Genomic DNA, 26,916 nt, shown 5'->3' with positions numbered 1-26,916 from the left:
TTTTGCTTCTTCATTGCAGGGAGGAAATAATTTAATATTACAAATTACAATTTTGATGTCGTTAATTATGAATGTACTACCAACAAAGGAAACACTGCTCTCTGGTGAACTAAAATATGCCATGATTATAGAATTAATTATTGATGTGAATCATGCTTTTAGTAAAGAGAAGTTTTTATCAAAGTGCATTGTAAACTGTACAGAAACTATTCATTTTCCATTTTATTCATCATTGTAGACCTTGCAAAGCAGTACAGATGTAGATTTTTAAAAAGCACGAGCCATGAAACATTATGTATTCAGAATGATTATAATTTGATTGTTGCAACATCTTATAACTCAGGAAATGGTCCTTAAAGGGTGCAGTAAATGCTAACAAAATAAATTAAACCCAATTAATGAAGCAGATATAAATCTCCAAATTAACAAACTGAATTAATTCAACTAAAAGAATTAAGCTTTTACTGTTACTGGGAGGGGGATATTCTATTTGACCAAATAAGCCAGATTTGGCTTTGCAGAGTACAAGATAAGAGATACTATGAGGTCCCCATGAGGAATACAGTAATTGGAGAAGATAGCTGGCCTGGACCTACTACCAGCATTAGAGTGATCAAGCCTGTAACTAAAGTAAGTCAAAGTAAAAAATAAATGGTTTTGGAGGGAGGCTGAAATCAGATAAGGCCTTAGAGGAATATAAGGGAAACAGAAGATAACTTAGACAGGGTATCAAGAGGGCTAAAATTAGCTATAGAAACATAGAAAATAGGTGCAGGAATAGGCCATTCGGCCCTTCGAGTCAGCACCGCCATTCAATATGATCATGGCTGATCATCCAAAATCAGTACCCCATTCTGGCTTTTTCCCCATATCCCTTGATTCCCTTAGCTCTCAGAGCTAAATCTAACTCTCTCGACATCAAGAAGGAGTAGGGGTTTTGAAGAATATTTAGTAAGTCTGATGGGAACTATTCCAGGTTATGGAGAAAGACAAGAAAGGTGATTACTGGGGTTCATTGATGAGGGGCAAAAGGAATAGGTGACGTTTCGGGTCGAGACTCTTCATCAGACTGAGGATCAGCTCAGTCGTTATAAACCAGCATCTGCAGTTCCTTCTTACACATTGACTTGGATATGTAGGCCACATTGACGATTACCAGCTCAATTTGTACCTTCCCAATAAAAGACTACTACTCTTGACAAACTGAATCCAAGGAGGTTCTAAACCACGACACTAACAAAATGATACAGAAAAGGACACAGGGTGCTGAAGTAACTCAATGCGTTAGGCAGCATATCTAGACCATGGAAAGGTGACACTTCGGGTCCCCAAGTACCCTTCTTCAGATTGATTGTGGGGGGGGGGGGCTGTCACTAGTTACAGTTAGTGAGACGAGGACAGTATTTCTGAATATTAATTTGTACTATAATTTCAGCTCCAGGATGGCAGGACAGCAAGTCTTACATTAAGTAACATCATACCATTTGTAATCGGTAAATATTGGCATTTATATAATAAATACAAGTTTAGAAGTTAGAAGGCTGTTAAGGCCAAGTCAATGGATATTTTTAAGGCAGAGATAGATAGGTGTCAGGAGCTATGGGGAGAAGGCAGGAGAGTGGGGTTGAGAGGGAGAGATAGATCAGCCATGATTGAATTGATGGGCTGAATGGCCTAATTCTGCTCCTATCACATAAACTTATGACATTTGTTTTGCATCCTGCAACTCAGTACTTTGCCTCAGGAAAATAAAAACATCACATTGTACCTTTTGGGAAGAACAAAATTTATAAAAATTGAAAATTCTGAATACAACTATTTTTTTGTCTAACGTGGAATTCTGGAGAAAATTGATGCAATGGATCGGAAAATCTTTGATGCAATAAAATTTGAACATACCAAGAATGTCATTATCATCTTTGTTGACTTCGAGTGTTCAGTAATGAAATATTTTACAATAATGCAATGTAACTACAGAAATGTGGACAAAAAAAATCCTGTTTGCCACGATATTGGCAACTACAAGTTTGAAATTTAACATTTTTGTCTCACTTGCAAAATGATTGGCAAAAATTCAAATTCACAAAAGAAAATGCAAATAATGTAGATTGGAAGCAAACACTGCCTACTTTCAGCAGATATGCTTTAGACTTTACTTTAGACTTTAGAGTTACAGCGTGGAAACAGGCCCTTCAGCACACCGAATCTGCTACGAGCAGCGATCACCCCATACACTATCACTATCCTACACACTAGGGACAGTTTACAATTTTATCGAAGCCAATTAACAAATCTATATGTCTTTGGATTGTGGGAGGAAACTCGGAGAAAACCCACAGGGAGAACGTACAAACTCCGTACAGACAGCACCTGTAGTTAGGCTCATACTCATACTGTGCCGCCCTTTCCTAATGCGCAACAATTCCTAATTGCTATCAAAAATATATTAAGTTCGCCTTATTTTCATTGGTGATTTAATTAATTAAACAGTTCTTCAATCTAAGACTGGCCATTCCAAACCACAACCTTTGGAGAAGGTATGGTGTGATTCCAAAACAGTTCATTAATGACCTTTCTGAATAGATACTTTAAATTGTTACGTGTACCCTTTCTTACTTGTGCTACATAATCCTTTGCTTAAAACAATGAAGGAAGGCTCTGCCATCAGAAAATAGCATACTGAGAAATGAAATTATGTCGGTGAATGGACAACCATGCTACTCTACTAAAACCTGTAAAGTAACATTAATATGGTGATAAAAGTTGAAAGCACATCATAACTAAAATTAAAAAACGAATGAAGTGGCTGCTGAATAGCATCGTCATAAAACTGATAAAATATGTGAACACTTTAGTTTGGAAATACAGCATGGCAACCAGCCCTGAGGCACAACGGGTCCACATGGACCATCGATCACCCATTCACACTAATTCTATGTTATCCCACTTTCTCTTCTACTTACTACGCACCAGAGGCAATTTACAGAGGCTAATTAACCTACACGTGTTTGATATGTGGGGGGAAATTTGAGCACCTAGAGGAAACCTAAGTAGTCTCAATAAGAACATGCAAACTCCTCATAGACAGCACCCAAGGTCAGGATTGAACCCGGGTCTCTGGCACTATGAGACAGCAGCTCTACCAGCCGCCCAAACAAACAGTCGGAAATAAATCGAGTCTTTATTATCAATCCCACAATCACTTTATTGCATTTTTCCATTGGTCAACCTTTCAAGTATTTTGCATAAATATTTTTATAATTGCACAATTTCTGTAGTAACACCATCACTACAGCAGTGTTGAAGCCGATAGATTGATTACAAAGAATGAAGCATGAAGGGAACCGGAATGAACAATTTTCGGCCAATCAATCTAAAATGGAAATGTTTGCACAAAATACTCGGAAAGAATGTCTTGTATATTTCTATATTTATTTCCAATCAAACTAAATTATGGGGCTGGGTTGGGATGTGCTCTTGTCAATAAAGTGGGAATTTGATCAATAACCAGTACTTCATTGCAGTATCAATATGATTTGCTGTTGAATAAAATGAAATAATAATCAAAGATTTTGAGAACTTACCCATGAAACCTCCTCTTGCAATACTAACATATTCTTTGCTTTTCTAGAGTATAACAAAAAAAATTAAATAACATTTTAATATTGAGCATAAACACAAAACACATTACTTGATACATTCAAAGATTCATTACACATTTTGGTAGTTTTTTTTTAGTTTACAGATAGTCCGCGCCAACTAGCAATATATTAATCTCATATTTTTAGTAGAAGCTTTCCACAATTGGAAAGTAAATATAATCTATCTTCAGTCATATTTCTTTTAAAGCTTTTCAGTAATCCTAAAATCTAAACATATTCCTTTTGTTACACTAAGGTAGACACAAAATGCTGGAGTAACTCACAGCGGGACAGGCAGCATCTCTGGAGAGAAGGAATGGGTGACGTTTCTGGTCGAGACCCTTCTTCAGACTGAATTAGACCCTTGATTAGTCTGAAGTAGGGTCTCGACCTGAAACGTCACCCATTCCTTCTCTCCAGAGATGCTGCCTACCGGCTGAGTTACTCCAGCATTTTGTGTCTACCTTCGATTTAAACCAGCATCTGCAGTTCTTTCCTACACCTTTTGTTACACTGTTGCATATTTGAATATCAACCATGTGCAGGGTCAGAAAGGGTCAATGGCAAGCATTTTACTATATTTAATCATTTGTAAAAAAAAACGTAAGATATAGACAAATGCAAACAGAAACATTTTTATCTTGAAAATATTTTCAAATGTACACTTACAAGGCTTCCTGAAATATCAGTGTAAGAAAATAAATGCAGATGCTGGTACAAATCGAAGGTATTTATTCACAAAATGCTGGAGTAACTTAGCAGGTCAGGCAGCATCTCAGGAGAGAAGGAATGGGTAACGTTTTGGGTCGAGACCCTTCTTTATCCTGAAATATCAGGGTCACTTATGTGTATATTCTGCACAATGAAAAAATCATTCTCAAGAAGTTTTTTTCTACTCAACATATTTATACAACCTGATGCAGACAGGTTGTTTTACATAAGTAAAATATAAATTCTTAAAACATTTAATAGACTTTGAATTTTAAATTTCCTGGATGACCAGGATATCCATGTTATATCACACCTGAAGAAAGTGGGCCAGCACCATGTTCATGTACATATCCTCCTCCTCTCTGCCACTTCCCATGAAGCAAAGATGTTCACCACTTGCTACTGATCCAGACTCTATGGACTGTTTCTGTGCTTCCAAAAGAGATTTAACCGAAAGTGCAAACTCTGCAGGGTTTTGCAGCATCTGTGGAGAATTACAAAAGTTACAAGACACTTTGTAATATATTTACGAACACATTTCAGATTGCGGTGCATTTTACATAAAAATGAAAATTGGTCCAAAAATTTATCCAAAACATATTTGAATTGTGGTGGCGTTAATTTCAGGTTTCCTTTATGAAACTTAAGAAAATTACTAATTTTAACAGTTCTTTGGGAAAATCAATATCCTTTGTGATCTCAAATAACTCTGAAATTTGTAGAATTATTTTTTATAAACAGATTTACAACATTTGCCTAACTCCTAAAATTGTCGCTGTCGTGTACCGTTTTGGCTGTAGTTCAGGAACAAACAAACAAACAAACGAGAGTTTTAGTATGTAGATTACCAGGTCTGAATCCAAATGAAACGCCGTAGACAGATGTCCAGCATTATATTGTTCAGCAGGTCGACAATCCACTACAAAGAACCGAACACCATCCTGTAATGAGAAAAAAAGGCAAATAGCAAACATATTGGATGGACATACAAGTGTAGTGATGTAAATTTACTAACTATATACTAAAGAATCCCAACACTAAATGATGCCATCTTTTTATCTAAACATTCTTATTTCTGAGGAAAGATCATTGAGATGAAAGGTTAACTTTGCTTCTCTCCCCACTGATGTTGCTGAACCAGTGGTACCAGCATTTACTGTTTCATAGTCCCATCGTATTTTTATAATATTGATATCTCAATACAATCTTATCAAACAATCTCATCGTCCTGCAACTGCAAAGCAAATATCTAATCGGATGTTAATAAAGCTATTGTAAACGGAGTACAATTATGGTTTAGAGCGAGATGAAATGTTTGTGGTTGTGAAGAATGTGTTTTAATTTAAATAAGTGAGGTCATTAAATAAAAAAATTATAATCAAACAGCAAAAATGATGTATCATCTTTTGATGTTTTGTACCATCAAACTAGAATAGATTTTTTTTGAACAGCAGTTCCTGCAATGATTCTGGCATTTCAATTAATAGGTCTGCTTAACCTATCTTTTGCTTTTTTTATTGTTTCATTTACTTTTACATATCATCATAATCTCTTTTGATATTTGCACAAACGCCTTCAGTACTATCCGACCTTCCCTTTTGTTCTTTCCTCCCTTACTCATTAACACTACTCAATTATTTTGTTTAAATATGCTGGGCTGTTTAATTTTAGATCTTACCCCTTGCAGTTGATTTGCCTGTAGTATTTCTGATACTGAAACAGGCAAGCATAAAGCTTGGCTTAGATCCATCTCATCATCCTTCAGGCCCAACAGATTACTTCCGAACAGATTTTGGTTATCCTGCAAACATTTTATTAGTCATTAACAATCACTGTCAACAGCTGTACAGCAATAGTTGTGCAGCTGCTAAAAATATTAGCAATTGAACTGGAGGTCGTATCAAACATATGATTCACAAAAAGACTGGAAAAGTGAAAGCAATTTAAACTGGTGTTTACAAATTAAGATGCAAGGAAGACTTCCTCTCTCCTTAAAAATTTTGTTATTCAATAAAAGAAAATCTCCAATTCTTTATTGGTCATTTGTTATGAATTTTGATGTTTATTGAGATGAGGGAAGTTAGGGCAGAAAAATAATTATTTAATTTCACTTTTTGAATTTGTGGTCAGAACTAGGTGGTAAAGATGAGATTTAGAACAAAGCTCTGTTTTCCGTACCCCCATCAACGGGTATTTACAACAACACTCAGTATCTGTCTTGGCTAGCAGAATCCTCTTACTTTTGAGTTAGAGTTGAAGTTTCACGCGCCCCTCCAGAGATACCAGCACATGATCCAAGTTGTTAGCTTAATGCAATCACGAGGGAAGTGTTGCAAGATCTATCGGCTGAAACTATAAACAAAGGTATGCATTCTCAAGAGGAGATAAAAAATTCCATGATTCTATCTTAAACATTGGAGATGGATTTTATCCATATGGAGGAATTTCCGTAGCCAGGGGGTAGTGAATCTGTGGAATTCATTGCCACAGATGGTGGACGGTGTTTGGGTATTTTTAAAGTGGGGATTGATAGGATCTTGATTTAGTAAGGGTGTCAAAGGTTTTGGAGAGAAGGCAGGAGAATGAGGTTGAGAGGGGAAAAATAGATCAGCCATGATTGAAAGGTGGAGCAGACTCGATGTGCCGAATGGCCTAATTTTGCTCTTATGTCTTATGAGCTTATCAGCATCTGCCCTGCAAAACATTATCAATTTTTTTCTGTAAATGAGGTTCATTTTTTATTGGATCTTGCTATATGCAAACTGACAGAAAAATCAAATCTAACAGTCTATTTTAAAAGTAATCCAGTAGCTGAGATACATGCTGAAGCACATATAAATAGAAAAGTGTTCTTTTAATCTAGTCCAATGCTAATAATCTGCCTATCTCTTGTATCATTTAATCCCTGCAAAATTATTGACATGCTAATATGGTTCAAAATTAGTGATGTTCTGTTACATGGAAGTGCACTTAAGATTTGGCTTCAGATTCCTCTTATGATTCAAGGCTGCCTTGAATGAAAAAAAGTTCAGCTCCATGGCTCCGAGCCAAGTGAGAGAGACAAGGATTTTCTACTGAAGAACACTAAATAACCATTGAAAGTCATCTTCAAACCGTGATGTTACGACATACAAATGACTTTATCCCCTATACATGACTTCTTTTATATGAAACTACGCTCGCCTTTTTTTCTCCCCATGAGCCATTCAAGCTCCACAATGGTTCTAATCATTACCTAAGGATTGGCTGTAATAGGAGCAGTCATTGATCCCCTACAACTGGAAAACACAAAGACACCAAGTACAAAATATAGTTTGACAGATGAATTTATCCAAGAAGGTTTACCAAGGTAGAGCTACACTTGTCCATGTCCCATGGCAATGAGAAGCACATGCATGGTTCGGGTTCAAAATAGTAGGGAGAGCATTTATCTGGGGGAAAAAAAATTAGAAAAGGGTGGAGAGGTAAAAGGAGAATTAGGGTGGAAAATGACAAAGATAAGTAAGTGGATGTGTGTTTGAGACGATGGAAGCAGCAAAGCAAATTGAGGTGATAAAGTTAAACAGGTAGCACATTTGCATGGAGGCAAAAGATAAGAGGGGAATGTGGGCTCTCTTAGTGAGATTTTTTTTAAATTATATTTTTGCTGGGAGAGAGAATTGTAAATGTAATGGAAGATAAGAGGAACAACCTAAGATGCTTGAAATACTAAAGGAGACAGAGGATGGACTCCAGTGTGAGTTACTGTTGACATCCATGTTTGCATTACAATGGTCTCTGATCTTTTGATATCAGCTTATCATTTCTCATATTTTGGCTTTAGATTAAAGCATGGTCCACTTTCTCAAACACTTTCTCAAGATACATTTATTGTGATGGAAAGCATTTTACATATTAACGCGTTACTTTTAAACAGAGCAAAAGATTCTTGTTTCCCATATTCATATAGTTTCAAATAGTTTGCAGAATGAAACATGCAAATTCTTGGTTAAAAAAGTTTATGCTTTCTTTCTTTTACAAAAACATGCAGATCATTTGAAGGAAATCTGCCTCACTTGAATCTTGTTTGTGTCCTTAGTTGACATTTACCTATCAAAAGCCCACATGACTTGATTTTCAAAGTGATTGTACCTTTCTAAAAGAAGCAGGTGTTCTGGCATGATAATATAGAGCCAAGGAATACAGATCTTCGACATCTTCCGTTTCCAGGTTGCATGGGACATTTTCAAGTGAATCTGAAATTTAAACATAGTGCAATGATCTCACACATTCGGACAACAAAAATGGAAAAGGATAAACCAATACGAATATCCCTACAACATGAGCAGTTTGCAGTGATGTGAACCTATTGATATCACACCGACACGAACCAACAAATAATGTAACAAATACATTTGCATTGGCCTCAATTATAAATCAAGAGAGGTACTGCTTAATGACAAAAGTCTACTTAAATATTTATGGCATACACCTGGCAGATTTCATACATATTCATTGCAACAGTTGAATCAGCAGCTCAAAATTTCAATCACAAAACAAATAATTAAAGACAGTCACTAATGCACAACTCAAAATAAAGATTTTAAAAAGTTGTAAAGCATCTATCTATTGGTAAAACAAAAATATACTTGTAGGGAGGAACAATTTTAAGCTTGAACTTCATCTGGAGTAACTGACAGGAAAAATAATGGAGGCACAAGAGAATGCGGATGCTGGAGTCTTGTGCAAAAACCAAACTGCTGGAAGAACTCAGTGCTGGAGTAACTTAGCGGGTCAGGGAGCATCGCTGGAGAACATGGATAGGTGACGTTTCAGGCCGGGTCAAATTAGGAGAACTAACAAATTACTTACTTAAATTTACTTAATGGATGGGGTAGTGATACCAGCAAAAGGCATCCCTTAGCTCTGGACGAATTAACTTCACCAGTAGACTCAAAATTGAGTCCATTCTTGTTGAAACGCAAATTTTTGATCTCCAACATTTTTCGTGATTTTCATGACATTTTCCTGATTTTCATGCCTTTCTTCAAACTTTAATTCTTATATCAATTTTATTCATTCCACATCCTCTACGTCTTGAACCCCCTACCACCTGTCCCTGGCCAACAGTCAGTCTATGAAGAAGGGTCTCTAACCGAAACGTCACCATTCCTTTTCTCCAAAGATAGTCAATAGTCAATTTATTTGTCACATACACATAAATGTGCAGTGAAATGAAAGATTACCCACAGTCCAACAATAAGACCAATAAAAATAAGCAATAAAAATATGTAATAACACACACAATCATAAACCAACACCAAACAAAAAAGAAACATCCATCACATGCTGTCTGATCCGCTGAGTTACTCCAGCTTTTGGTATTTACCTTTGGTTTAAACCAGCATCTGCAGTTCCTTCCTACACACTATCAGGGAGTCTCTATGCCTGAGGTCATCTGTTGCTGGTCCTGATTTGTTCTGTTTTTGCTTCGCTTCCCCCACTCTCCCTACTACAATCAGTCTAAAGAAGGGTCCCGACCCGAAACGTCACCTCTCCAGTCTCTCCAAAATTGCTGTCTGACCCGCTGAGTTACTCCAGCATTTTGTGTCTATCTTTATTATAATTCAACCATTGTTCAGGCACAATGTTTGAAGTTTCAGTGTCTGTGAAGGAGGTGGGAGGGTAGGTTGCTGTTGATTAGCAATTTTGCAAGAAAGATGATTTAGGTTTTTGTAAAAGAAAACCTACTTCATAAAGCAAAGTGTTTGTGTTCCTTTATTATGTGACTACCCTGAAGAAAAAGGTCACAGAAGTCAAAGACGTTCAGGACAGAGGCGTGAAGAAATTGATAGTGTGTGAAAAATTATTTTCAATAAAAGAAACGGAGGCATATCCAAGTTGTATTGATGTAGGATTGCTGTAGAGTACATATTTACATGAACACAAGTAGACCGTTTATTCCCCCAAAATAAAAATGTTTGATTATGAACACGAAAAAGCTACATTGTAGTGGCTATTTATAGGACATGGCAAACGGATCTGTAATAAGAGGGGATTAAATTTATATTGTAATCTAATTGATGGTATGAGAGATGTATCATTTGACCATACTTTCCAGGATTAATAAAAGTTAAAAGACCATAAACCCATTCTAATTGAATTAAATGTTCATATTGTGAACGTGTTCAACTCGCTACAATTTCTGGCCAACATGGATTTAAGAGCAGGTCTAAAATTGAAAGCACGCATTGATCTAAAGAAAACTACTTTCAATATCTCCCCGTGGAAGAGCTAAATCTGTATTTTACAGACAGCTAATAACAGGTCAGCATCATGTGAATAACTCTCTCCCTCAACAATTAGCTGATCAATGACACTCAAAGGAAACAGTCTAGCAAAAGTCTGAAAATAATTTGCAAGATAGTCAAACCATTAATGTTGTGACAAATCAGTGAATTGCAGAAGAAACAGTGCTTGAGGTACAAGTGTAATAGAAAACTCGTTCTATACTCCTAATACAACGCAAGGGGAAATATACTTAACAGGAATTCATCTCACTTAAATCACCACAAAATACTGAAATGTTCCTATTTTAGTAGCACATCCAATTATAGCAATGAACAACCCAACTAAAATGATGAACATACCAGACCCTAATCTTGAATAGTGTGGGTAGATGAAAATGTGGCGGAAATATCAGTGATAACTACCTTTGGTAAAACAGTGCATTCCAGCTGCTGTTGAAAGATATCAGCTAAAACACTGGAAGAAATTAACCTTGGCCCAACACATGCAGTTTTAAAAAAGATGTCATGCCTCACCTAGGCTCCATGAACCTACCTAGGAGACTGCAGAAGCTTGAGGGTTGGGCTATTGTGCTGCCATTTTTGAGAGTTCAGCAAGTGCACCTTTCATAACTTCAGGTCAAGACAATAGATTGGCTCAGCCCAACCAATATCACCAAAATCCCAACAAACTATACAGTTCCACCATGCCAATCCCTCTGTGAACCGATGAAGAGTCTGGAACTCAGCCATTTAGGTCTTATGCCTTTCTTACTATCATGCCGTAATGAGGCAGATACTGAGTGTTATTTTCCACTGTATTCACATTCAAAAGGCATTCAAATTAAGGTAAAAGCTTTTTCACTAATTCTAATGAATGTTCAAGATACAGACCCATTTACAACTCCTTGGCAGTTTCTGTATTAAGGTAGACTGAATAAATATTAATCCTCTGGCAAAGACTCCTTGCTTCTCAGTGATGACTCCTGCTCCCTTCTCCAACACCTCCTCGTGGACTCCCCTGCCGGCCTTCTCCTCCCTCTGGATCTTTTTATTTCCAACTGCTGGTGTGACATTAACTGCCTTGTACAGGGCCCTGGTGAGACCGCACCTGGAGTACTGTGTGCAGTTTTGGTCTCCAAATTTGAGGAAGGACATTCTTGCTATTGAGGACGTGCAGCGTAGGTTCACTAGGTTAATTCCCGGAATGGCGGGACTGTCGTATGTTGAAAGACTGGAGCGACTAGGCTTGTATACGCTGGAATTAAGAAGGATAAGAGGGGTTCTTATTGAAACATATAAGATTATTAAGGGAGGTGCCGTTGTAATTTGGCAGTGATCTCTACCATGTCGAGGCCCGACACCAACTCTTGGACACCACTTCATACCTACCCCTTGATCATGGCCCTACTGACGAACACCCGGTCATCATCTCCAAGACTCTTACTGATTTCATCACCTCTGATTTCCAGAATCGGGGGTCACAGTTTAAGAAGAAGGAGCAGGTCATTTAGGACTGAAATGAGGAAAAACGTTTTCACCTGGAGAGTTGTGAATCTGTGGAATTCTCTGCCACAGAAGGCGGTGGAGGTCAATTCACTGGATGTTTTCAGAGAGAGTTAGATTTAGCTCTTAGGGCTAAAGGAATCAATGGATATGGGGAAAAAGCAGGAAAGGGGAACTGATTTTAGATGATCAGCCATGATCATCAGGCTCGAAGGGCCGAATGGCCAAATCCTGCACCTATTTTTCGATGTTTCTATGATCTTCTCCCTCCAGCCTCCAACCATACAGATGCACAGCCCTGTACTCCCTGCATCAATCTCCTTCCCAAAATACACAAACGATATTGCCCCGGCAGACTCAATTGTTTCTGCCTGCTCCTACCCCATAAAACACATCCCCAAATACCTTGATTCCAGCTTATCCCCCCTCAGCCAGTCCCTTCCGACCTACATTCGAGGCACCTCATGTGCCCTTCCACTCTTATAATTTTCAATTCATAGGCCATTATTACCTTATTTTTTTTAACCATGAACGTCCATCTCCTTGACACCTCCTTTTCCTAGCATTACCTATCCATGTTTTTTCTGAGATGCTGGCTGACCCGCTGAGTTATTCTAGCACTTTGTGTCTTTTATATGCATAATTAAAAAAATTACATTGTATATTAGATTTAAAGTTTGAATATGCAAGTTTAATTCAGAAAAACTAATTAATTGGACACACTTACGAATGAGTTCCTCCTTACATTTTCCTTCTTGGGATAAAACAATCTCTCTGGGGAAAAAAGGGAGGGTTTGTAAATTTGCAGATTGGATGTAACATTGAGCAATGTAAATATACAGAGGAGCTTTGAATAAGGAAAACTTATTGATTAGGCAATTCATTTTTTAATTGAAAAAATTGTGGAAATGGCATGATTCTGACTAATATAACTACTGCTTCTGCTTCTAAATCACGTTTAAGGTGATGAAATGTTCAAAGGCACCATAGAATATTAAACAAAATCTGACACCAAATATGAATGTATTAGGAGATATTAGCTGAAGTAGATTTTAAGGAGCAGCGTAAAGGAGGAAATAAATAAAGAGATTCAGAAGTCTATAATTTGGGCCAAGGCAGGCAAACTGATGACTGCCTATGGTGCAGTGCAATGAAAATCATAGATATATAACCCATTAAAAAAATAAAAAAATCAACTGTGTATCTTCTTTAATATAGAAAATGTAACAGTGCCTTATGGTGAAAAATATTAAATTTAAAGACAAATGTTGTGTTGTGAAACATTTTCATGTTGTGAAAATTAGAAATAACAGAAATATTTGTCAATTAGTTCGATTTTATATGGGCGCTATGCTGCAGACAACAATAGTGAAAGGAATTAAAAAGCAAGAAAAATAAATAAAATAGTTGAATGCTCTGCCATCAATAGCGGGGTGAAGGGAAACACAACATAATAAAAAACAAAGATGCAAAGATGGAAGATTTATCAATGACTGAAAAGAACAATTCCTCTCATGAATTTGATGAATGCAAGTTTTTGTTTTGCTGACATCCTGCAATGATGGGATGTAGGTTTTAAAACACTACTTTAGGCTCAACAACATGTTGATGTTTCAGATCACATGATCAATTGGAATTGGGAACAAAGAAGAAGACTTTAAACCACCCATCAAAAATGCTAATCTTGGTCATTGTAATATTTAGCTGGGAGGAATCTGATTAATTCATGACGTTGTATTCCAGGCTGAGGTGAATGTGGTTTCAAATTAATTTGGCTTGAGTTATTGACATGTATACACATTGTAACCCTATATCTCCAAATAATATAACTGAGAGTTGACAAGCATGCAAGCAAGAGAAATGTCCTTTGGGGATGTTGCAGGATTGGACACAAAAGATACTGTCGGAAAAAAATCTGGCTGCATTGAAGCAGACAGGAGTGAGAACATCAGTTTCACTGAATAACAGAAAGGAGTGGTATAGTGATATCATCAATTGGTAGCAGAGATCAGGATAGGATAATTCACTGTGGCTACAAAGGATGGCATTTGCAACTTTGGCCAGAGTAGTTAAAGTGTGAGCCTGCAATAAATGGACTGAAAGGATTCCAACAGGGATTTGGTTAAAGTGTCATGAAATTGATAAATATTCTGTTGGAGATAAAGAATGTAAGATGACAGATAGGGAAGTGACAAATGGATTAAATATTTTATTTTGAGTAGAGTGGTGAATGGAGTACTATTGAAAGAAGGAAACATAACTTATAACACATATACATTGCATTTGTATAACACATATACCTGTACATTACATTGCCCATTCCTTCTCTCTAGAGATGCTGCCTGGGAGATTCCTTCTCTCTGAGTTACTCCAGCATTTTGTGTCTGCATTGCATTTGGGACAGGCAAGAGCAGTGGGTAGTCAGGAGTAATGTGGGGATGGGAGGGTCATGAAAGGAAGTGGATAGATGGAATAAAATATGTTCAGCAGGGGAGATTGGAGAAGATCACCAAGATATAAACATTGACATGGGCATGAAGAGGAAATTAATATATTATGAAGCTTCAAGTGTACACAATTTATGTGGCACAACATAAGGACAATATTCAGAATTAAGATTAATCAAATTTAAAATCAGTCTGTAATTTTCAATATAATAATTCGCTATAAGTAGATAATACTGAATGTATTGCTTTACATTGAAACAAATAATGTAATGTAAGTATAGGAATTAAGAAATTTATGTAAATCAAATACTCCTTTATAATAAAGTTTAAAGTGCAAATCAAAATCAACTAGAACCAGCAGTTTTATACCAGTATGGCGTTACAAATATCCAAATGTTAAGTGAGCCTAATCATAACAGTTAAAAAGTTTCCAAAAAGAACACTTACTTTGCATTAACGAGAATTACTAACATGAGGAAGAAAATTAGGAAAGGGTCTGCTTGCTGTAGATACACATCCCACATCAGTTGGGCAACATCGTCTGTACAGCAACCTGCAAATAGGCTTGCTCCCTTTAGAAACAGAGAGACAAGGTAGAAATAGAAATGGTCCATAAATTAAACTAAAAGTTAATCATAGCTTCTTGGCAACACATGCTCATACTTCAGAATACCGATTTAAAAATGCTCTTCAAAGAAAATAATGGATTGTGGGTTGCATTTTCATCAGGGATAAGCCATAAATTAAGTGAAATAAGTTTAAGGCATTTCTGACTAATTACACAACAATATTGTAATACTCCATTTTTAGGAGTACTTAATTCATTTAGCCAGATTCAAAAGTTTTACAGCAATTCATAATTGTATTTAGCAAAAAAGATTAATGCACTATTTAAGACATACCACTTCCTATATTATAAAGTATAATGTATGACCATCACACTATAGTAATGCATTTAAAAAGATATTTTAGTTGTGATCTTTTACAAATGCCCCATAGAAAATATTTTTTTCTTCAAGTCACTATTATAATTTATTGAATATAAATTGCAATACAATTATTCTCTTAAAACATATTATGAAAGTAGTGGATAAATTCTGGATTCAATGTAAGCCATTTAAAAATAAATTCTAAATTCATAATCTCTCATTTTAAATTTTCAATTATCTAACCGTTCAAAATATGTCATCCACCCACCAAATCATTCAGTTAGAAAATCATAACCTGTAGTAAATTAATTGTCACCAAATTATACCAAAATAATTTGAGAGATAAATAATTTACCATTTCAAAAATTCGCTCAATTCCAATATTTGAATGAATGAATGAATGAATGAATAAGTTTATTGGACAAGTATGTGCATATACAAAGAATGTGCCTCCACTCACAAATGACAACACAAACATAAAGTTAACAATTAAGAATAAAGCATAAACACATCAAAACAATAAGGATACAACATTACAGTCTAAACATGTGGGTGTAAATGAACCAGAGCAAAAAAGAGACAGACTTTGGTTATTGAGTGGAACTACAACTCGTGGAAAAAAGCTGTTTTTATGTCTGGCTGTGGCTGCTTTGACAGCCCGGAGTCACCTTCCAGAGGGAAGTGCTTCAAAGATTTTGTGGCCAGGGTGAGAGGGGTCAGAGATGATCTTGCCCACTCACTTCCTGGCCCTTGCAATGTACCGTACGTCAATGGGGGGGGGAAGGTTGCAGCCAACAACCTTCTCAGCTGAGCGAACAATCCGTTGCAGCCTACGGATGTCGTGCTTGGGGACGTAGAAAAGTAGAGGCAGAGAAGCATAATGCCAGCAAACGGAATCAGCATGACATTAGGGTGGCTGTAAGGGCCCGTTTCTGTGCTGTAAGTTTCTATGATGTTGGGAAACTAGATTGAAAAACAAATTCATTTAATTGAATTCTATCAAAAACAGCACCTTTTGTGGAGATGAATCTTCCATGAATTTAAGTAATTATGATACATAGTTAATTGGAATAGATTATATCAGATATGCTATCAGCGATAGCAACAATTTTTTTTCAAAGATAATATTTACCCAGCTTATTGCATAGGAGTCCGGAGTGATCTTCTTCGTGTCAAGATAAGAACAAAGCTCTGGCTCATGATACTGTAGCAGTAGCCTGAAGAGATGGAATGGTCGCCCATGGGGAACAAAATCCCTGTAAAAGACAGCATTCTAGTTTCAAAAGCAAATCAAAGTTCAATTTGGCACATGGTTAATTATGCCAGTTGGACTTCTGAAAATACAGGACATGTGATTCTTTCAATCCTAAACAAAGCAATTAAATATTCTAAAATGCTGGAAAAATAATAATCATTGTAAGACAGAATAGGTGACTGCATTGGTGCTGTCTCCAACACCTGTGCAATCCAATTACCGTCTGTAACAATTTTCACTCTGCTCTTACATCGTCCATCTGTGGAGAGTTTTGGGACCTTTCTTCAGACTGATTCAGCATATGAAGTAGGGAACAGACCCGAAATGTTGTCTGTCCATTCCCTCCACAGATTCTTGCTGACCTGCTGAGTTTCTCGAGCACTTTCTGCTTTGCTCAAGATTTTGTCATCTAGTTTCTTCTGTTCCCTTAATCCATATTTGACTTCGCCCTTCTCCCATTTGAAATTTCTTTAATCGCAGAGAGTTCTTTTGGTTGCACAGAATTGAACAGAATCCTCTGTATGAAGTTGGGTGAATGGAGGTCATCCACCCAACTGCATACAAAGGATTCTGTTCAATTCTGAGTTCACCAATGTTTTTGTATCTGCTCTGTTGATAAAAGCCAAGCGCTTCTGAGATGCCTTTCCTTTTCTTTCACTGTAACCCTCGTAGTTGGCTGTCAACTTGTGCCTTCCATTTTCCACACATCTACACCAACCCCCTCTTCTCCCACCTGGAGCAAGATTAGAGTAGCCTTTATTCTCACCAACAGTTTCATTAGTGTCCGCATTGAATAGATCACCCATCCTACACAATGAAACACAGGTTTCAACACCTTCAATCCTGTGCCATTGTCTTACTTATACTTTCTGCTTTCAGATTCCAAAAGGATTTTTTTTCCAAACACACCAATTCATTCTTTTATCTCCAACAAAAACTCATTCTCTTTGTCTCAGCACCTTCCCAGGCAATTGCTGGACATGCAACAACTTTTTATTTATTCATGTCATCACACAGCTGTTCGTCATGGCGAGCAAATCTTAGTGCCACGTCGTTGGCCTCTGCAAGGTCCTTTATAATGCATGTGTCGTGCAGCATGTCACGGCTCAGGAGATGTTCCATAGTCTGGAGGCCCCGTCCACACTCGCAGTCTGCCGCATCTTCAGTATATCCTCACTTCTGCATGTTCGATTTGCTCCTCCCCATGCCTGTCTGCAGACTGCGCCAGGTTATGCAACAACTGTTCTTTACCTCTTTTCTTCCCTCTATTCAGGTACCCAAATACTCCTTTCAGATTAAACAAAAATCCGCTTACATTTCTTCCAATTTATCATATACCCCTCTACATTGGAGACACCAAGTGCAGATTGGCTTTACAGAACATCTCCATGCGTGTATACAAGGGCGACTGAGCTACTGGTTGCCTTCAACTTAAGCTTTATACCCCACTATCGTTGGCCTCTGATATTGATCTATAAAGCCGATCTATAAGGTCAATTTTCCAACTAAGCATGTCACAGAGTTCAGCGCTCAACATTGAATACAACAATTTGAGGGAACCAGCCTTTCAGTTTGGATCAGAACTGGCCAAATCAACTTGTAACATTATTTCAATTTTTGTCCACACAGAACTGACACAAACTGCTGGAGTAACTCAGTGGGTCAGGCAACATTCATGGAGAACACAGCTATGCGACGTTTCAGGTCAGAATCCTTCTGAAGAAGGGTTCCGAACCGAAAGGTTGCCTATCCATGTTCTCCAGGGATGCTACCTAACCTGCTGTGTTACCCCAGCATTTTGTGTCTATCATTGGTATAAACCAGCATCTGCAGTTTCTTATTACTGCAAAGAGGGAAGTTTTGATGCAACATTACAGGATAATGCTGGGACCACACACGGAGCACAGCATACTATATTTATCTCTATGTTTAAGGAAGCATGCTTGCAATTAGGCAGTGCAGAGAAGTTTCAGTGGGTTGACTCATCAACTCTTCAAGTGAAGGGTTGCTTGGTCTTCATATCTGTAGTAACAACAGAGGATAAATATTCATTGAGGACCTTGCCCATCTCCTGCAGCTCCACACACAGATGACCACTTTGATTTCTGCGGGGTCCTTTTCTCTCTTTAGTGGTACTTTTTCTCTGAATAAACTTAGAACATCTCTTTGGATTCTCCTTAATCTTATCTGTCAGACTCATCTTCTGCTGTTTTTAGTCTTCCTGTTTCCCTTGTACGCTCCTCAATCCCTGAATAATAAAACTATGCTCACTTGTCCCGAAAGATTGGCCCACTGACACTTCAGTCACCTGTGTTGCCCTATTCCCTTAGAGTAAGTCAAGCTTTGCTCTCTCTCTTGTCGGGACTTGTACATATTGCCTGAGGAATCTTTCCTAAACATATTTGACAAATTCCACCACATCTAAGCCCTTGGCACCATGGCAGTTCCAGTCCCTTCAACATAAAACAAATATGATTTATAAACTTTTCTTCATTCTGACGAAAGGACATCAAACAGAAACATTGACTCTGTTTCTCTTTTCACAGATTTTGTCTGACCCGCTGAGTATTTCTAGCACTTTGTTCATATATATCAGATTTCCATTAGCTACAGTTTATTGATTATAGAGTAGAGATATCATTTCCACAAGCCATAATGAATGGTGATGAATTCAGGCAACATAGATATTTCCTTACCTGGGAATATATTTGTTCATGATAGCATAAAAACAATTATATAAATCATTGCGTGGTATTCGGAGTGGAACAAGAAGTTTAAGTAAGTCTGTCCACCTAAGACTCTGGGTATAGATGACATTTCTGGATTTGCAGTAAAATGTGATTACAGATTCAATGTCTGAAAGTAACTGCTCCTTTTCTTCATCTGGCATTGAAAGATGATCTACAGGAGATAAAATATTGAGATATAAATCTAAATGTAATAGTACTTATGGGAACATTGCATGAGATTTCTGAAACTGAAATATTGGATAAGTATTTTTTCTTTTAAAAGAACATTTGAAACCACTATTTTTGAAATCCATAATCTATGGATCTAACAGGATGGGAGTTACTCATACGAAGATTCCTTTAATGCTGCATTGTATACTGAACTCCTGCTTCAAAGCTGAAAGTGCATAAGAAAGATGTGTCTGCATTAATCGTAATGCTGATGATTTTTTTCTCATCGCAGCACATTATGGCAGAAATCTCTGCTATATTTGAAATTCACCTTTCTCCTTGGCCATTATGTCATATCAATTGTTCTGGCACTAAGTCAGGTTTCTTGCTGTACATTTCTGACATTGCCCTCTGGTACTTTATGTAATTTTGTATTATTGATGGACAAAGTTAGCTGTTAGCACCAATAAGTCATTTAAACTGCCCATGGCAGCTTAACCCTTAAATCATGAATTCCTATTGGCCAACTTCCTATTTAAGTGTGCTCTTTGAACTGTGTGCTTCTCTGCTAATTTCTTCCTGCATGCTCCTTTAAAGCGCCTTAAGACATTTTATTGTACACACAACCCAACATTATTGCAAATTGCCGCTGTCACATATCCATGCAAAAAAAAAAGAATTCTTATACATATTGCAGGAACAAGAACTTTCAATGAATTCTCACTATTAATTCAGGTTGTTGATATCTTTATAAGAAACAAGCACGAGTAGGCCATTTGGCCTCTTGCACCAGTTCCTTTATTCAATAAGGCCATGTCTGATCTTTTGCCTCAGCACCAATATTTCACTAATCCAAATCTCTTGATTCTATTAATATCCCCTAATCCTTAGATCTCCATCTTGAATGTAATCAGTGAACAAACCTTTTTATCCATCTCAGGTAATGGTTTCAAAAACGACTTTATGGGTGAAGATAGTTTTTCTCATCTATATCCTGAGTGCCACATATGGATTATGAAAGCCATACAACTTGTACATGCACTAGAGTGTTTGGGAACCAACAGGATGGATGGGGATGCATTAGCTGGCGGCTGTGCTGCAGGCATCTTCTGCGAGGGGAATGGAGAATTTTCACGTGCCTTCTTTCCCCGTCCTCCCACAGAGCCAACCACAATCGCGGGTTGGGTCGAGCCAAGCAGATTCACTCGTCGGGGAAACCAGCCGCCGGCCGTTCTTCCCGCCTGCTCACTCTTCCATCACAGCTGTTTCCGTGATCCTCTCTCGCAGAGATTTTGTTCATTTCCAACATACAAATAACTCAGGTGACAATCAGTTCTCAGCAATTGAACTCCGTCATAATCTGGGGATTTCCTGCATTTGAGCCAGGGAAATATCAACCCCTCATTTTTTCTGTCAAATTCTGTAAATCTTTTGTTTATCTCAATAAAACTACTCCCTTGTTATCGGCAAATGAATCACTGACGCAATTTCCATCAAGTACTTCAATTAGTACACGATAAAAAGATACTGCATTAAATTGTCTCAAAGCACTTCACAGGAGTGTAATTAAACCTAAACTGATGCTGAACTAAGAAAAACATTAAGCCAAAGAAGTGGTCGAAGAAGTAATTTCTTAGGAGCCTTTAAAATTGGAAGACACAAGAGATTAAGGGAGGGATTCTCAGCTCTGGGGTGGTTAAGGTTTTAATCTTAATAGCAGAACAAAGGCAAAAATTGGAGAAATGTAAAATTATGAGAAGATATGAACAGAATTGAACACATGATAATTTTCAAATTGAAACATTGGTGGACTGAGCCAATTTCAACTCATTTAGGGGTTGGATGCTAAACAAGCAACATGGAAGCACAGATACAGTGAAGATGTAGATTGGGGTGCTGCAAAGTTATATGTTGAAAATTTAAAAAATGTAAGATTTAGGAAAGAGCAAAGGAATGAAATTCATAATTCTTTCAGTCATTTGCATAGGACATACTTTGAATGAACTTTGCACTGCAAACTTTTATTTCTCCGATATCTTTCTGGTTTTAAAACTGAAAGTTAACATAACCAATCATCATTTTTTTTGTTGTAAATTTATTGGTTTCAGCTTTGATGGCATCCCGCATCGTACACCTCAACATTCCCCTCTTCGTCCTGCTGGAACGCTATGCTTGATGACAGTTGTTATAAACAATAACCTGAACATAGGCAAACGTTCCAAGCTTCACAATAGTTACTTAATTACCTATGAGCTTTTGGCAATCTTCTTGAATTAATGTTTGTTCTGGCAGGTCGAGAGATCCATCCCATGATCCCAGACTACCTACTTTCCCTGCTACATTGAGTGAAATCTGAAAAGAAGAACCAGTTAAAATTTAAAAGCATCATATAGAAAATGTTTTGCATTCACTTGGTGCTGCTTTTAGAATGCAGCAACAATCTTAATAGAGGCAAACACACATTGCATTTTAGTGTAATAACCTTCCATCTGAACTGGCAATCAATATAGATAAATATTAAGATCAGATAAGATAGGGACTGGAGATGGTGCAGAGAAAGAGAAATATGGTTGGGAGCCCTGAATGTGATAGAGGGAAGAAACAACATTTGAGAAATAGGAAGATATCTTGGATGCACTGGCATGGAAGATAGCATTTTCCTATGCAAATGCCAGGAGGTAAGGAAACCAGGAGGACTGAATAGAGTCCTCACAAGATGGAGTAAATAAAGGAAGAATAGTCAAGATAGTTGTAGGAGTCAATGAACTGGTGGCCAATATCCTTAAATTTATCCTTTATTCGTTCACATGACAAAAATGTTTATTAGCGAGGCTTGTGGTCATTTTTATCACTGAAAAGAGAACAATCAGAAAAAGATCAAGCAAACATGAAGCAGGATGGAAATTGTAACCAAAAGGTACAAAATGAATTAATACAAGGGAACAGGAGGGGATCAAGTTGATTGGAATGTTCATATATCCCACAATTTAACTGACCCAAATAGTTTCCAATAGCAACCCTTTTTATATGGAGAAAGTTGGAGTTAAAACTGGAAGCATTTAATGTGAGAACATTCAGCAAAGTGGAGATCAGTAGTGGGCCTATTAATTGGATCTGTGTTCTAACGATAAGTGAAAAGCTGTTCTGGTCTTCCTGGTTGTAGTTGGAGGTGTGGAAAGTGTGTTATTTTTGGTGCACAATAAAAAATAGATATCAGCGAGGATATTGCAACCATGTCAGTATGTTACTGCAAATAGTGTCATGGCACCTTCTCGATCAACTTCTACTGACCTCGTGGATTTAATGCATCATCAGAAATATGGCACTTTTGACATTGCAGCAATTCTTCAATGTTGCACTGGAAATTAGGTATTTAGGCCTCTATTATGGATCTTGCACTCACAGACTTCTAAGTTATGAGTGAGACTGCTGGCTATAATCAAAGGCATGCTTAGTAGGATGAAATGTGTAAGAAAAAACTGCAGATGCTGGTTTAAATTGAAGGTAGACACAAAGTGCTGGAGTAACTCAGAGGGACAGGCAGCATCTCTGGAGAGAAGAAACGGGTGACGTTTCAGGTCGAGACCCTTCTTCAGACTGATGTCAGGGGAGTGGGCGGGACAAAGATAGAATGTAGTCGGAGACAGTAAGACTGGCGGGAGAACTGGGAAGGGGATAGAGAGGGAAAGCAAGGGCTATTTGAAATTAGAGAAGTCAATGTTCATACCGCTGGAGTGTAAACTACCCAAGCGAAATATGAGGTGCTGTTCCTCCAATTTGCACTGGGCCTCACTCTGACAATGAAGGAGGTCCAGGACAGAAAGGTCAGATTGGGAATGGGAGGGAGAGTTGAAGTGCTGAGCAACCGGAAGATCAGGTAAGTTAAGACGGGCTGAGCAGAGGTGTTCAGTGAAACGATCGCCGAGCCTGTGCTTGGTCTTGTGGAATTCTCTGCCTCAGAAGGCAGTGGAGGCCAATTCTCAACTGTAGCTAAGTTCATAACTTCCCCTTCTCAAATAATTTACGTGTTGGCACTGTACCAGGTTGCAGAGATGAACAATTATACCCTTAGCTTCATTACATCACAAAAAAAACAAATTTACACTTCTTTTTCCACTCCGCCCCCGACCACTATGATTTTGAAGAAGGGCCCGGACCCGAAATGTCACCTATCCTTGATCTCCAGAGATGGTGCCTGACCCGCTGAGTTACTCCAGCACTTTGTGTCTCTTTTTTTGTAAACCAGCATTTGTAGTTCCTTGTTTTAGCAGATTTACAGTGCATTTCATTTGAAAAATCAACATTTTCTAAAATATGTTTAATTTCTATTCAGTTCATTTTTCCTGAAGGTACACCAGACTGGGGTACAATTCCATGGCATTGGACCAGAAATGGGCCATTCAGCCCGAGGTTAACAGTAGCAAAGGAAATTTCATATGGAAATGCATGCATTTTTATGAATGGAGTAGGAAGAAATTATATCGAAATGGCACATAATTCATTAGAGCACAGGTAGAGATGAACTGAGGGTTCATGGATGGCACAGTGGTACAGCTAGTGGACTCACAGCCCCATAGTACAGATACCCGGTTTCAAACATTACTGCGTCTGTGTGAGATTTGCATGTTGTCCCTCTGGTGCTCCAGTTTCCTCCTACACCCCAAAGGTGCACATGTTGGTAGGTTAGATGGCAATTTAAAATTGCCCCGAATTTGTATACAAGCAGCAGAATCATGATGAAAATATAGGGAGAATCTAAAAATGGGATTATTGAAGGTTTAGTGTAAATGTATGTTTGTTCATCAGCGTGAATTTGTTGGGCTGAAAGGCCTGTTTCAGTGCTGGATCTATGAATTTTATGTGCATAGTTTTTGAAATTGACAGGAGAGTACTTGGCAAACCATGTGTGATTTTCTGGTTTAGAAATGTTGCTATTGAGTACAAAAGCAGAGGTTATGTTAAGTTTCAGTTGGATCACAATTAAGAGCAGTGTGCCCAGTACCAGGCCTTACACTTTGGAAAAGATCTGAGGGTTCGAGAGAGTGTAGGAAAGATTTATCAGAACAGTTCTAGGGATGAGGTAGTTGAGCTACAAGGTTAGGTTGAAAAAGCTGGAGTTCTTACATTGAGCAAAGGAGTTTGAAGAGAGATTTGCCAGATGTGTTCAGATTTAGGTGAACAGAGAAACTCTTCTCATCAGTTTATGACAGAAGACAAGGAGAACATAAATCAAGGATTTGAATATTCATGCAGAACATTTTATACCGTGAATAGTAATAGCCTGGAACTTGCTGCCTCTGACAGTTGTGAAAGTAAACTTGATCAATGATTTCAGGATTAGAGCGAGGGAGGGAATGAATTACTGGTTCTGTGGAATGTAGGTTGAATGTTGTTTCTCCCTGCTGTAATTACCTCCTTACCCTAACCCTATTCTTCTATGGTTCTAGTAACCTTTAGGCCAAAATGAGATCCCTACTATCATTTTTGAATGAAATTGCTTTGATTTTCAGATTGTGTCCCTTTGTTCTATACACCACTGCTAGTAGAAAAGAGTTTCTGTCCCTTTCAATATCTTTCAAGATCCCCAAATTTCAACCATCCAACTATATTCAAGGGATAAAACCGCATTTTATGGAATTCCTCCTCACATTCCTTGAAGCCCTGGTAATGGGCTGCCCTCCTTTTGGTACATACACTTTTCAAATGAAGTTCTCTACAGTGGCTATTCACATTTATACACGAACATATTGTTAATCTTATTGGTCTTATTGTTCAACTGCGGGTAATGTTTCATTTTACTACACATTTATGTGTATGTAACAAATAAACGACTATTGACTATTGACTATTGACAATGGGTATAGTGATAAGAAACAAGTCATGCCATCAAATTACACACTAACAAGAGTCATCCTCTGTAAAAGAGGAGTAAATATTGCATATTAAATCAACATTGTGCCAACACATGTGACAGTTTTGGGGACTCAACACAATTTAAAGCATTCATTGGAAAGCATGTTTTAACCCCTTGAAACAATTGAACTTACTACATTTACTGATGAAATTGAGCGCAAAGCCATGCATGTATTAAACGAACAAATTTAAATTTAAATATGGAAAACAGTCAATGAGTGGGGTTCTGTTAGAATGATGCAAGAACAAAAATCTCTTGCCAAATTGATGTCAGTTGGAGATAAACAGCTGCCTCATCCATGTATCCATTCTTTATTTGAAAGTTTACGCAGACTAGTTGATGCATTCTCACGCAATCACTGGATTACAATTGTAAGTTCTGATTGTTCCTACTGCTTTCATAGTCCACTGAAGTGAGGTCAACTAAAGCATTACAATTTATTTCATTGTTGTGAATGGCTAAATCTATACATCTTGAGAATCATAAGTACTTTCTTCTGGTCTGTATAGCTTAGTGCAAAACAATACAGAGGAACTGCAGAACTGGGTTAATTATCCCATTTGCTTTTTGCTTTCATCGCCACATGATAACAGTAGTTATTGCAAAATAAACAAAGCAAAATAAACAAAGCTCTAAAATAAGGCTAACAGTTTCTTCATAGGTATTCCATAACTGTTTCTTCGGATGGTCAAACTACATTAAAATCTCATTTAGTGAGCTGAAAAAATCTGCATTTGTTTACCTTCCACACTTTGGCTCTTTGGTCAGCTGGTATGCATCGCCCTTGAATTATATTTCTGAGTGTCTCCAAGTCACAGCCTCCTTCATCCAATGCTTCAGCTAGATCTTTATCCCTAAGACAGAAGTGAAAGACCAACAACAATAATCAGACGATCATTGATTGAAGGATTTATTTACATAGTTTAGAACACTTTTACTGGCAACTTAATAATAATTCAGGTTGTGTTTGTCGAAAAACATTAGTAGAATAGTGTTACCAGTACTTACAACATCTTAGCACTAACTGACTTGGAAGAACTGTAAGAGAATTTAGTCCAATATTAAGGTCAGTAGAATCAACTTGCACTTTACCCTGTCTAAAACCTGTTACAATTGTTTCGTTTCGTTGGGTTGCTGTTAATTACTTAAATTATTGCATCGTATGGGAGGCTTGTACCCCTGGGTACAATGACAATAAAGATATATTGTATTGTATTGTATTGTATTGTATAGTGTTACCAGTATTTACAACATCTTAGCACTGGTTGGCTTGGAAGTACTGGAAGGGAATTTAGTCCAATAAGGTAACTTATTAGGACTAAAAGGTGTCTGTAAAAATAAGTAATA

At 37.5% G+C, this 26,916-nt stretch overlaps 1 protein-coding gene across 3 annotated transcripts in view; it reads right to left on the bottom strand.

Moving 5' to 3' along the window:
• Positions 1-26,916, bottom strand: part of tbc1d23 (TBC1 domain family, member 23) — a 56,249-nt gene that overhangs the window by 18,120 nt on the left and 11,213 nt on the right. For all 3 annotated transcript variants that reach the window (XM_078409586.1, XM_078409584.1, XM_078409585.1), the window contains exons 2-12: positions 26,312-26,423; positions 21,902-22,007; positions 19,452-19,656; positions 16,633-16,756; positions 15,019-15,143; positions 12,852-12,898; positions 8,484-8,587; positions 6,031-6,153; positions 5,201-5,293; positions 4,666-4,836; positions 3,585-3,627 (exon numbers count right to left, since the gene is read on the bottom strand). In XM_078409586.1, the coding sequence (XP_078265712.1) occupies positions 3,585-3,627; positions 4,666-4,836; positions 5,201-5,293; positions 6,031-6,153; positions 8,484-8,587; positions 12,852-12,898; positions 15,019-15,143; positions 16,633-16,756; positions 19,452-19,656; positions 21,902-22,007; positions 26,312-26,423 (1,253 nt within the window). The remainder of the gene's footprint in view (positions 1-3,584; positions 3,628-4,665; positions 4,837-5,200; positions 5,294-6,030; positions 6,154-8,483; positions 8,588-12,851; positions 12,899-15,018; positions 15,144-16,632; positions 16,757-19,451; positions 19,657-21,901; positions 22,008-26,311; positions 26,424-26,916) is intronic.

This window comes from Rhinoraja longicauda, chromosome 12 (genome assembly GCF_053455715.1).
Source record: "Rhinoraja longicauda isolate Sanriku21f chromosome 12, sRhiLon1.1, whole genome shotgun sequence".
NCBI classification, from domain to species: domain Eukaryota; kingdom Metazoa; phylum Chordata; class Chondrichthyes; order Rajiformes; family Arhynchobatidae; genus Rhinoraja; species Rhinoraja longicauda.
Note: the sequence above shows the minus strand (reverse complement) of the source record. Positions and strands in the feature narration are given on the sequence as shown.